At 38.7% G+C, this 13,558-nt stretch overlaps 1 protein-coding gene across 2 annotated transcripts in view; it reads left to right on the top strand.

Moving 5' to 3' along the window:
- Positions 1-1,877: 1,877 nt before the first annotated feature.
- Positions 1,878-13,558, top strand: part of usp32 (ubiquitin specific peptidase 32) — a 50,783-nt gene continuing 39,102 nt past the window's right edge. Inside the window, exon 1 of one of the 2 annotated variants that reach the window (XM_083549275.1) lies at positions 1,878-2,131. In XM_083549275.1, the coding sequence (XP_083405401.1) occupies positions 2,074-2,131 (58 nt within the window). In that variant the 5' untranslated portion in view covers positions 1,878-2,073. The remainder of the gene's footprint in view (positions 2,132-13,558) is intronic. The other variant, XM_083549274.1, reaches the window with a different exon arrangement.

Genomic DNA, 13,558 nt, shown 5'->3' on the forward strand with positions numbered 1-13,558 from the left:
CACCATTTGCTCGTTCACTTTAGCTGCAGTGGCGTGTTTGGGGGAGATGCTAGAAACAGGAAAAATTCACTTACACTGAATGTAATTTGACAAAAAAGATTTGGAATAAAAAGTGAAAAAAAAGGATAAAATGCTGTGAGTTTCAAGTTGCTGTTATGTTTGTTTTTGGGTTATTAGAGTTTGGATGTGTCCTCAAGCTGTAGTGTATGATTCACAAACCTTGGATCAACTTGACCATCAACTTGAAATGAACTTCAGTATTAAAAATATAATAATCATTGGGTAGAATAAGAAAAAAAGAAAATAAAAGTGCAGTATTATATGAAAGATAAATGTAAGATTATCTATCTATCTATCTATCTATCTATCTATCTATCTATCTATCTATCTATCTATCTATCTATCTATCTATCTATCTATCTATCTATCTATCTATCTATCTCTCCATCTCTCCATCTATCTATCTATCTATCTATCTATCTATCTATCTATCTATCTATCTATCTATCTATCTATCTATCTATCTATCTATCTATCTATCTATCTATCTATCTATCATACTGTTGAATAACTATTTGAATTGTTAGATTATGCTCATAACAAATATGCGTGTGATCATTAGGTCCTGATGATGATGATGTTGATGATGATGATTTACAGGAAAACTTTCTTGATATAAACTACGGTTTGGATTTTAGTGACTGAAAATGCACAAAATTTTACTTCCTTCTGTTTGGCATTCTATGAATTTCAGCAGCACAAATTCATTTATTTGATTGCAAGAGACAGAAGAAATTCAACTTTGTGCATTTTAAATCATTGAAACCCAAAACTGTAGTTTATATTAAAAAAAAAATACTGAAACTGTGCACCATCATACTGACAACATGCCTAAACATTTTGATGATTTTGTTTGTGAACAATGACATGTGATAGAAGAGTGAAAGGGAAAGTTTATAGCACTGTGGTGAGACCTGAGATGTTGTATGGTTTAGAGACAGTGGCATTAAGTAAAAGACAGAAGGTGAAGATGGAGGTAGCAGAGCTAAAGATGTTGAGATGTTCATTGGGAGTGATGAGGATGGACAGGATTAGAAATGAGTTTATTAGAGGGACAGCACTTGTAGGACGTTTTGGAGACAAAGTGAGGGAGGCAGGATTGAGATGGTTTGGACATGTGCAGAGGAGAGACATGGGGAATATCGGTAGGAGAATGCTGAGAATGGAGCCACCAGGAAGGAGGAAAAGAGGAAGACCAAGGAGGAGGTTTATGGATGTGGTGAAGGAAGACATACAGGTAGTTGGTTTGAAAGAGGCAGATGATCCGCTGTGGCGCCCCCTAATGGGAGAAGCCGAAAGAAAAAGAAGTTTGTGAACAATGACAAAGGGACTTTTCATTCTGATGGAAATGAGATGTTCATTGACACAAATACTTTTGAGAGATGAATTAAGGATTTTGAGAAAAGTACAGGTTGCTGCAAGAAATCCAATGTATTGTCCTTTTTGTACAAATTGTTTTTTCACTGACTGCTTTGCAAATAGGATGATTCGAGAAACGCTCCAAATCAGCTAAACCAAGTGTAAATCTGAAGTGTAATATGGCTTAGCAGTTATCTTTAGAGCTTAAACAAAAAATAAACTAAAGATAACACCTAACAGAGGGTACAGTACAGATGTTCCACAACACTTACAGGAAAAAAAAAACATCAGGTGATTATTATTATTGTTATTATTATTATTATTTTTTTTTTATTATTTATTTTTTTTATAATATACAGGTGCTGTATTCAAAATAGCTTCCTGTCAGACTTGTAGTGCACTATGTAGGGAGGAAAGACTTATATTGTTATAACTGAGTGCGTAGTGCGCTAAAGTCTGGATCCAGTCGGGCGGCGGCGGCGGCGGTCACGTGACGCAGGATGGAGGCGTCGGCACGGGCGGAGGCGCGTCACACGCTCGAGCGCACGAAGTACAGAGTGGAGCGCGATCCAGCACCTGAGCTGCGCGAGCAAGCGGGGCAACAGGGCAACGGGGCAACAGACTCGTGTTCCTGCACAGTGACATGAGGGCAGCATGGGGGCCAAAGAGTCGCGGATAGGCTTTCTTTCCTACGACGAGGCCGTCAGAAGAGGTAACCGCTCCCCGCGTCGCGATTAATCACTGATTGCGGCGGCTTTAGCATTAGCCGCCTAGCCCGGGACCTCCGCTGTCCCCGGTGCCGTTATGCTACAGTAGCTAACTGGGGTTCTAACGGGGGATCGGGAGGTGTTGTGCGCTCAGTGTTTCCTCCTGTAAACTCGCGGTGATCGTTGCTGTCTGCGCGTTCCGTGTTTCACAGACAACAACAACCGCCAGTGTTCAGAGACTCCTGTGTCCACTTTGAGTTTTCTGTCCCGACTAGGTTTACTGAAGTACAACGAAAACTACAAAGAAAAAGTACAATAAAAAAAATAAAAAAAAACAAGCCACGTGACCGTGAAAAGATCGTGACATTATTGCCTGCTTCATCATTTCGCCACACTGCTTTGATTCATCCCGTCGTTATAATCGCAGATTGTTGTACTTCACTCGACATTGTTGTCATGTGAACTCCTCTGACCCCCTGATCAGTTCCTAAACTGTTCAACTGCTGCAATCTCTCCTTCCTGCAAGTTCCTCCTCTGATCCCCACACATAAATGAATCAGTGTGACACTGAGGCATCACCAGTATGAAGTGGAAGTCCTGTGATCAAACTGGCGTCCGGTTATTGTTTAGTTGTTTTGCTTTGTGATTGACGTTTCAGGAACTTTTGGGTGATCGCCTCAGTTTTTTGTTGATGTTTTCTTGCCCTAAATGTTGTCAAGGAGGGATCACGTGTCTATACAGTCACCACGCATTAAAGCCTCGGGTGTCAGGCAGTGCCTCCATGGATCTCTAAGGGAGGTCCATGATGTAGATCCAGGGATCCCTGGGAGTCTCTCCTACTTTTACTCCCTGAGATCTCTCTTACTTCATGGATTTTAAAAAGGGATGTCCATGATGTAATTCTAGGGTTCCTCGAGATCTCTCTAAATCTCAAAAGGAGGTCCATAATGTAGATTCTTGAGATCTCTTTTACTTTTACACTTACTCCCTGAGATCCTTCTTACTCCATGGATTTTAAAAAGGGGTCCATGATATAGATCCAGGGTTCTCCAAAATCCTTCTTACTCCATGGATTTTAAAAAGGGGTCCATGATGTAGATCCAGGGTTCTCCGAGATTCTTCTTACTCCATGGGTTTTAAAAAGGGGTCCACGATGTAGATCCAGGGTTCTCCAAAATCCTTCTTACTCCATGAATTTTAAAAAGAGGTCCATGATGTAGATCCAGGGTTCTCCGAGATCCTTCTTACTCCATTGATTTAAAAAAAGGGGCCCATAATGTGGATCCTGGGATCCCTGAGATGTATGATTAGACAATAGTGGAGATTTAGCAACTCTGATGGGCAGCAGTAAAAGCTCTGGTGTTAATGATCAGAAGGTTCAGATCTACATCTGTTGCATCAGTTTTCAGCAGTGGCAAGTTCAAGAATCGGAAAACGTATATAATGGAACATGCTCGTGCTAATGTGCCTGATATTCCATCTCTGCAGTAATTATTAGGGAGTGCTTTATAATGAGTTTACTCTAGAAAGGGTCCTTTAGTGAAGTCGTCGACTCTACGAGTTCGCGTTAGCTGCAAATATGAAATGAGGTGATGCGCTTCATTATCGTGCGATTTGTGTTCGCATGAAGATCAAATGAGGACAAAATCCAACCGGAAAATGTAGCTCAGCATTGGATCAGTGCCAGTTCCTGCTCTCTGTTCGGTAAAGAAGTGTATACGTGCATAAGAGTTGCACTTGATTACGTAGTAAATTACATATCAAAGTGCGAGAGACTCGTGTACAAGATCCTGTCAGAAACCATCAGCTGCTGTAAGAATGAAAAACCCCAAAGCCAGCAGATTATCTGCTTTGTCAGATGGGTGGTAACAAATGTGTACCTGCATTTGCATAATGTCTGTGTGTCTCAAGAGCAGATTAGAGATGTCAGGGCTGCTGGCTGTAAATGATTAGTGTGAAACTGATATAGCGGTATATCATAATGTCCTTTTCCAGTCGTGTGATTTTTTTTTTTTAGCACTTCAAGCTGGTTCTTTCTTGACTCAAAGGCTGGAACACTTTGCTGAGGAAATGTTGATGCTGCCGACTTTATGTACGTAAGAGCCGGGGAAAACGCTTCATGCAATCCAAGGCGAGGTGTGCAACACATGAGGTGGAAGCAAAGAACCACCCAAACACACTGAAATTTTGTAACACGCCTAATTATGGATTAATTGTGCTCAAACAATTACAATGGCCACTTGCCAGCGTTCACCAGAGATAAATGAGTGTGACATGATTACATCAATTGGAATAAATTCTGTTTTTCATTACATTTCTCCTTTAATACCATATTCAAATGGCATATTCATCACATAAGTTAACTGACATCATGCATTTCGCTACCTAAGGCAGTTAGGAAAGTTTTGCAGTAGCTACACTATATGGACGAAAGTTTATGGACACCTTACCATAAGATCTGTATGTGCTTTTTGAACATCCCATTCCACATTTAGTCGCTATTTGCTCCACTCTTCTGGGAAGATGTTTCACTAGATTTCTTGTGGAGATTTTTGTGCTCATTCAGCCACAAGGGTGTAAGTAATGTCATGTACTGATTTAAAGTGAGGAGACCTGGGGTGCAGTCAGCATTTCAATTCATCCCAAAGGTATTTAATAGGGTTGAGGTCTGAGCTCTATAACAAGCCACTCAAGATCTTCCACTCCAACCCATATCTTTAAGAAATTCACTTTGTGCACAGAGACATTGTCATGCCGAAACAAGTTTGGGTCTCAGAATTCAAAGACATTCTAAACAAATGTGTGCCTCCAGTGTTGTGGTATAGTTTGGGGAGGAACCACATATACGATGGCTGGAAAAGGCAGGTGTTTTAATACATTTGTCCACGTAGTGTATCTCACTACCTCTCTATATGTTACTATGTTCCCAGTTGCCTATTAGGTAGTGGATAAATTGTGAATGATGGTTAAACTGACCAGAACTACCCAGGTTTCTGTCCAATCAGAGTATTCAGACATATAAAATAATCAAAATGATTCACTTCAGAAAATGAATATATATTTCAAAAAACATCCCATTGCAGATTTAATCTCTTTTTTTTTTTTCTCTTGGTAAAATCCACTGGGTTTCGGAGTGTGGATGTGGGGATTTGGCCATTCAGGCACAAGAGCATTAGTGAAATGATACCATTGCTATTGTTTGAGGAGATCTGGGGTGCAGTCTGCGTTTCAGTTTATCCCAAAGGTGTCTAGTGGAGTGGAGGTCAGGGCTGAAGTTTTTTTTTCTTCACTCAGCAGTCTTAGTCTTCATGGATCTCAGTTTGTATGTAGGTGTTTTGGCATGCAGGAACATACAACCTCACCCTATACAGCTATACCTTTACACAGCTCGGGGAAGGCTCATAAACAGGGTGACATCCACAAACTGTTGGCTATAAAGTTTATTTATCACGCTTTCAAGCCTGGTTATTCCCAAAAGTAAAAAGGGAGGAAATCGCTTTTAAATATTCTCGTTGTAAACTGAATGGATGAGTGCGAGTTTGCCACAGCATATGGTGATCCATAGAAAGAGAAATGACTCATAATAAGGTTTAGACATGGACATGACTGGTTGTAATGCTGCACTTTTTTAGATAATGTGATCTTCGAAAGGAAATAATGTTTAAGGAAATAATATATCTGCACATCATTTTGTTGGTTTGTGTGACGTGTTTTTGACGCATTTTTCCAGACCGGAAAACATTTGCATGAATCCTGTTCCTGTTGAAGGAATTCATAGAGGTCTGATGTAAATTTTGTGGAGGCATTCAGAGCATACAGATGGTGTAATTCCAAAAACTGTCACAGATGTGGTTCGTATCAGCAGAGGTGAATATCGGGCTGAAATGTTCAGCAACAAACTCGCTCCAACCCTAAATAAGCAGTGCCCTGTTTCGGGTTTTTCCTTTTTGCATCCTGTTTGTCACTTGCGCTCAGAGATTTACATTATCGTCAAAGTGACGTGACGACTCGCTTCGCTAAACACCTGCCCCTATTTTCATAACACGCCTGCATGTCCTAGTCCTTTTTGATTGGATTTTCGTTTTTTTCCTGCTGTCTCAGGTCCTCTGTGTCATTGTTTGGAAGTATGAAGCATTAAGCATTGACTTTCTATCAAATTAGATTGTTTTCTTCTTCCCAGAACGTGTGCGCTTCCTCCTGCGTTTTATATAGAATACAGTTAGCTCATAATCTGGTCGATAATACTTGGGCTTCATGATCGGGCTGTTTAGATGTATTGTCAATGTCATGATCTACAAGTCTTTTCTAATGGACGTTGCTTTGACCTCCAGATCACTGTTTTTTTTGGGGTTTTTTTTTTCAGTTTGGTTTTTTTTTTTGTTTTTTTTTTATATATATAAATAGCATTGACCCAAAATAATATCTGATACTTCATATCTGACTATGAAGTTCTGTCTTGCATTATAAACACTTCATCATTTGGGCCTATTTTATTTATTTATTTATGTTTTCCATTTCCATATCTATCTATCTATCTATCTATCTATCTATCTATCTATCTATCTATCTATCTATCTATCTATCTATCTATCTATCTATCTATCTATCTATCTATCTATCTATCTATCTATCTATCTATCTATCTATCTATCTACAGAAAGTGAATGTAGACATATAGATAGAGATGCTCTTGATTTGCGTTTATTCTGTTTGAACAATAGGGAATGTAATATAATCCGATAATCAATAATTATATCTTTTCATATAGATTAGAAATGAAAAATAAAAACTGTGCATCCTAGTGAGGACACTATCATTTCGAAAAGCGTGTGTTTGTATTGGATTTAAACCTGCGAACCACACTTTTGGTATTGATCCATCATGTACAAGGATGGCTTTGTTAATTATTGATGATGGCATTTAAAAATGGCAAAGATCATAAGGAAAATAGCATTGCTCACCCGTAGAAAAGCCTTTTTTCACACCATTCATCCTGTGTGATGTGAAGTGTGATGTTTGTGCGCAAACCCTTTAATAACCCTATAAGCTTTAATAACACTGGATCTTGGCTTCAATGCATGTGGAAGGCACATCACTGCACTACCTGCTACCCGGTACTACATCACCAGGTAATACTGTTCTCTCAGAAAGTATCGCAGCGGCAAATCCAAGTCCTTTTGTTTTTGCGTTTGATTGGAGTCTTGTGAGTTTGAGCTGAAGAGATGAATATGATCAGAGTTTAGGATTCAAGCATTTTTTTTTGCATTTGCATTTAAACAAAATGTTAAACAGCATGACACTTTGGACGCTAACAAAATAATGGAAAACTGAAGTGTTAAAGGAAACCGTATATTTGGTTGCATATCTTTATGAATGCAATAACTGCATTAAGGCTGCAACTCGGTGAGATCACTAAAATATTGTTTTTTTTCCTTTCAAGATGCTGTTTCAGTCCTGTCCTGCAGTTTCTTTCAGTTGTTTTTTGTTCTTACTCCAGTTTCTTCTTCAACGAAACAGTAAAATGCTGCTCGATTGGGTTTTAGTCTGGTGATTGACTTAGCCAGGAATAAACCTTATCTCGCCCCCAGATAAACTCCGTTGTTGAGTTGGCAGAGTATTTTGGAGCAGGAAGTGGGAGCTTAGTGGTAAAGATGTTGGACTTCTGATCAGAAGGTTATGAGTTCAAATAAAAATGACATAACTGTCAGTGTCATTGACTAAAGGCTCTTGCCAAATGCAATTAAATGTAAATGATGCAGAGCCATAATATTACCTCCACCATACATGAGCTTGTATGTTTTGGATCATGAGCAGATCCTTTCTTTTTTCACATTCTGGCCTTTCTGTCACGTTGCTAGAGGTTAATATTGATTACAGAACTTTTGTGTCTCAACCTTTTTGTGAACCTTCTGATTCTTAACTCTTGATGCATTATGTGCTATGCCCTCTGTATTTCTGTTATTAAAGTCTTTTTTTTTTTTTTTTGAGTGGCTGATTGTGCTTCCTTCATCCCTGCCTTGTAGAGGTTGTTGATGTCACTGCCTGTTGATTTTCAGTTTTTCTTCACACCTCTAACAATGTTTGTCATCAGCTGCTGTTGCTCACCTACCTGTTCAGATTCTGTTGCTTATATTAGCTACGCCCAATGTTTGTACAGTGACTGTGTTTGAGTTTCCCACTTTTCTGATCTGTAAAATGGATTTGGTTTCTCCTTTAGACGTCTCTTTGATTGTCATGTTGGTTTGTCTTATTAACAACACACATTCTTTAGGCTTATGTTTTAATAGTTTTAAATAGGTAAATAGTAAAAAAAAAAACTCTTGTCAGTTTTGCTTGCATATAAGATCCTTATAATCTCCTTGTTTGATCTTTACTGCAAAAACCAAACCATGATTTGGCCTTGCAGTTCCAGTAGTTTCTCAGGTGACTGTATTTGATCACTATGATTGAGGAAAGCTAAAATTTTAATAGCGTCATCTCAGTTTTAGTCATCACTCAGTGTGTTCATTCACCCTGGCATTGCCTTAATATGATTTACTTATTTAATTCATTCGATTTTCATTTATACAGTAAACACACTCTAAGCTTGAACTTAATGAAGCACTGGAATTTATTGCCAGCCCTCTTTTAATGTGGATGATTAAATTGTTTGGGTTATTCAATTACGTTTAGACCAAACCTCCTCTAAACTAGCTTACGATCATGGCCTCGAGCCTAATGCCGCATCGTTTTTACAAATCTCAGTAGCAGTTGCTAAATTGCATGAACAGATTTATAAATCAGCAACGCATCTTCTAAAGGAGACACTAAAGATCAAGTGTTAAAGAATGAAACGTAAGTACACTTAGCTTCTATCTTAGTTGTACTGAATATTTAAATACCTGCATTAATACCTTCCTGATTTATATACACCAGGTCACATAGTTTAGAAATCCTAGTTTGGACATTTCGATTGGGTTGAGGGATAATATTCAGCAAATATCGCTGTGAAATATATCAACATTAAGTTTTGCATAATTTAACACCTGTGTAGACTCTTTGTGGACTCTTAAGCACTTTCCCTGTGGCCACCTTGGTTTATTTCAGTGTCCAAAATCATGGCGGTAGGTGGATTGTTGACTCCAGATTGTTCCCTAGGTGTGTGTGAGAGTGTGTGAGAGTGTGTGAGAGTGTGTGAGAGTGTGTGAGAGTGTGTGAGAGTGTGTGAGAGTGTGTGAGAGTGTGTGAGAGTGTGTGAGAGTGTGTGAGAGTGTGTGAGAGTGTGTTTCTGTGCATGGTGCTCTGTAATGAAGTATTATCAATATTTTAACACTGTGGACTGTAAAATAAATATATATATATATATATATATATATATAATATATATATATATATATATATATATATATATATATATATATATGGTTTTAAAAGTCGTGAGACAGTTATTTTTCAGGACTAACTCTGAAAGATACGTTTTGTTTGATAGACCCAAGAAATTCTTTTATAATTGTTGTCACAAAAGAAGACTCCATGCTTGATAAATATCTTTATTTGCCATGAAATATAGCCATTAAACTGATATGGTACTAACAAACTTTGTAATGGACTGTTGTCCCATCCAGGGGTATATTCTTGCCTTATACCCAGTGTTCCCAAATAGGCTCCAGATTCACACCAATTTTAGATTAAAAGTCTTCTAGGTATGTATACTATATGGAGAAAAGTGTGTGGACACCTGCTTATAATATATCTATGTGCTTACTAAGCTCTACTCTCCTGGAAAGATGTTCCAGTAGATTTTGAAGTGTGGTCATGAAGAGCTTTACTCAATCGGCTACAAGGGTGTTGGTAAAGTCAGGAACGGTCTTGTTCTCTCAAAGGTATCTCAAAGGTGTTCAGTAGGGTTGAGATCAGAGTTCTATAGCAGGCACTCAAGATCCACTCCAACCCATGCAAAGCATATCTTCATGGAGCTGGCTTTGTGCTCAGGGGCATGTCATGCTGGAACAAGTTTGGATCTCCAAGTTTAATGCTACTGCATCCAAAGACAAAACTGTGTTTAATCAATAGAGTAAGTTTTTGTTGTTGTTTGGTCATTTGTTGAGAAATCCACGTTTTAATTCTTCACAAATTGTAATAATACAATTTTGAAGTCAACTTTGAACTTGAACTAATTGAAAAACTTTGTGGGTTGAAAAAAGTGAATGGCCCATATTTTAAAACTTCACCTAGATAGATCCTGTAATGCAAAATCATGAGGTGTATGAGGTTTTAGATAATTCCCCTAATAGAGATTTTATTTTCATGAATGACAGTGTTGTTTACCTGGTGTGTCCTTGCCCTAAGCTTGTAGGAGGTTCAAAGGCCTGCAGTCTCACCAGCAGAGGTGAGAACCTCCTACAAGTCCGTGTTGTCTCTCTGGTAAATTACAGCATGTCTGTGTTACAATACAACATACGCTTCTTCTGTAACTGTACATCGCCTCTCCTCCCACGACATCTTAACCATTTCATTCTCATGCTCGTTGTACCTTATGTGCATGTGAAAATGAATGCCCTGGGAAATAACACAGCGGCTGGCTGGACATACTTAAGCCACTAGTACTGGATTTAAATTTTATGTTTCTTCATATAACATGCATGTAATTCGAGCTGAGCATTGAATTACATGTTCTACTTACAGTCCTCCATTTTTGGGAATACTTGCTGAAAAAGTAGGTCACGTTTCTGAGTAGGAGAAGAGCCGGTATTAGTTTACACGTAAATGCGAAAGCATCCTGAAGGCTCAAGTGAAAGAAAATAATCCTGAATATTATGTGTTTAGCTTTCAGCCTTCCGCACTGGAAATCCTTGATAGTGGAAGGAAGCAGAGGAAATCAAAGCGACAGCAAAGGCTGTAGTCAGTTTATGTGGGTGTGTTGCCAGGGCTGTCATTTCAAAGTGACAAAATGTCATCCGAGGCCCCAGTGGGAAACCTTTTTATTTTTTATTTTTTTGTTCTTTTCCATTTTTTTTCTCATTTTCTCTAGCACATTAACAAGCCACATTCTGCTCCAGTGTTCCATGTGAGCCTAATTAGGCATAATCTTTAAAGGATTATGAACAAGAATAATATTTCCGCAAGGCTCTTTTTCAATAAGACGAATAAAGCCGTCGTCATTAGTGCTTCAGTTCTAAAGGTTTTATGTCAATCGCTCTGTTTTGCATATTGCATGTTATTGTTCATTAATATTATTGCAGATATGACAGACTTTATCCAGCAAATCGTCTCTCTCTCTTTTGCTCCCAGATGTTCCATTGATTTTGGGCTCTGATGTTTAACTGCTTTATGATGAGTTTTTTTGGGTTTCTTTTTTTTTCTTCTTCAGGCATATTGAAGTAGCAGCAGCAGTCTCTCAGTCTCAGAATAATCTGTCATGGAAACTAGTCTCATGATTTGCTTAGTACTTAAGCGTTTCCTCACAGCGCAGTCTGGAAATTTGCCAGCGCAAAGTTTTTAATTGACCCTTAATGACTTGAGAACGGCGTTATTTTTTTTTTTCTCAGTGAAGACATCGTTCTGCCTTCGTGGTTCTACATGGTTTTGATAATAATTAAAAAATGTTTTTATTCGAAATAATCAGTAGTTATGCTTTTGAATTCTCAGCTGTAACTCATGCAGTGCCCATGCAGCAATATTCAATATGTACCAAATTGTAGACATAAATTACAAAAAATTCTTCTCTTTCTTTAGCAGACAGAACTGATCTTTAGCTTTAGACACGTGAAACGGGAGTTGTGTGCAGATACACTTAGTATCTTTGTAGCCCTTGATTGACCCTGAGCCATTTTTACGAGCTCCCAGGCTTTTTATTCTCTTTTAAGCGCATGAATATTTAATTGTCGTAGCACAAAAATTTACCCACGTTCCTGCGATGGAAGATGGTTAATGTTTGACACTTAGGAGTTGATTATTAACTCTTATTACTGAGTGGATTGAGCTTCTTGTCAGTAACAATCGGCATTTTATGATGAAGCGGACATTAGCTTCAGCACGGGTGTACACGAACTGCTTCTTGAGACAGACTGCAGTTCCAGTGGTTTGCTAGACATAACTGATGCATAATGTGCATCCTTCCTCCCTCTCTCCCTCTCTCCCTCTCTCTCTCTCTCTCTCTCTCTCTCTCTCTCTCTCTCTCTCTCTCTCTCTCTCTCTCTCTTTCTCTCTGAAAAGTACAGGGAGTAAGAATGAGAGGGTATGATTTTCCTTTTTTTCCCCAGTTTTGTCAAGCTTCATTTTCTTCACGTTGAGACGAGAACAACAGCCCTCACAGTGTCAGACAAAGGTTGTTGTTTTTTTTGCTGCTCATTTAACCAGAAAATACACAGCTGCTCTACAATGAACAAGCTGGCAGTTCAGAGGTTCTAACACATGTCGTGCTGGTTGGATAGGGATGTGCTGGGATTGATGTAGAAGCTCTTTACTGCTTTTTGTGTTTTTTTTTTTATGCTGACAGTTTGGATTTTGTACAATTAGCACCAATACCTATATACTTATTTATATCTAAACATCTTAGTCACTTAGCCTACTGTGTTATCAGAATGATTGTACAGGGGGTAAAGTCCATTATGCTGCTATCAAGAAGGCATGGACTTGCCAAACGTCATGTGATTCTCTTTTGTTCTGCATTTCGTTCCCATTTGTAGCCACCTTGCAGTTCTTTCTTTGACATGTACGTAAGCATCTACCTGCCGCTCGTGTTTTGAACACACTCAGGAGAGCATTATTTGTCCTCAATTACATACATGAGCTCATAGATCCCTACACTTGCTTCGTGTAACATTTATTGATAAGGAAACAGATTTTACCACTCAGATTGCATGGCCATTTTTGCTTCATAAATGCAGGTACTTGACAATAAGGCATAGTAGTTCACTTGTTCTTACTACAGTAATATTCTTGGCATGAACAGTTATGGACTCCTGTGAACGTATCAGTTCAATCCGGACGTCAGGAGCTGTAAAAGGTTTTGTGCGTGTGTAAGAGTAAGCATGTATGCCCGCGCAATTAAGACAAAATTGCTGACTCCGACAATCACGCCTTTCCCCATAACTCTCCGAGTCTCCAGAGCACCACGCTGATAGCGCTGACCTTTCCGCGGGTTTGGGTTCTCAAAGTCAGATGTTGTGTAATTGTTGTCTTACCCGGAAATAAAACATTAATCCTCGTAACACCTTTCCACTGTAACAAGTTTTCCGGAAATCAGATTGTCACTGTGCACACAGTGTACGCTTTATCAGAGCATTATGGCTGATGAGAAAATAATGCCACCTTTATTACTATTCACATCATAAACGGTGAAGACATCAAAACCGATCCATCAAGTTCTCAGCGTCCAAGTTATAGGTTCTTGTTTCATTGTTCCCTACTTAAAAGATGAAACGTCTCAAACCAGTACATGTCTGTTTGTT

Source organism: Silurus aristotelis, assembly GCF_946808225.1.
Source record: "Silurus aristotelis genome assembly, chromosome: 8".
Lineage (NCBI taxonomy): Eukaryota > Metazoa > Chordata > Actinopteri > Siluriformes > Siluridae > Silurus > Silurus aristotelis.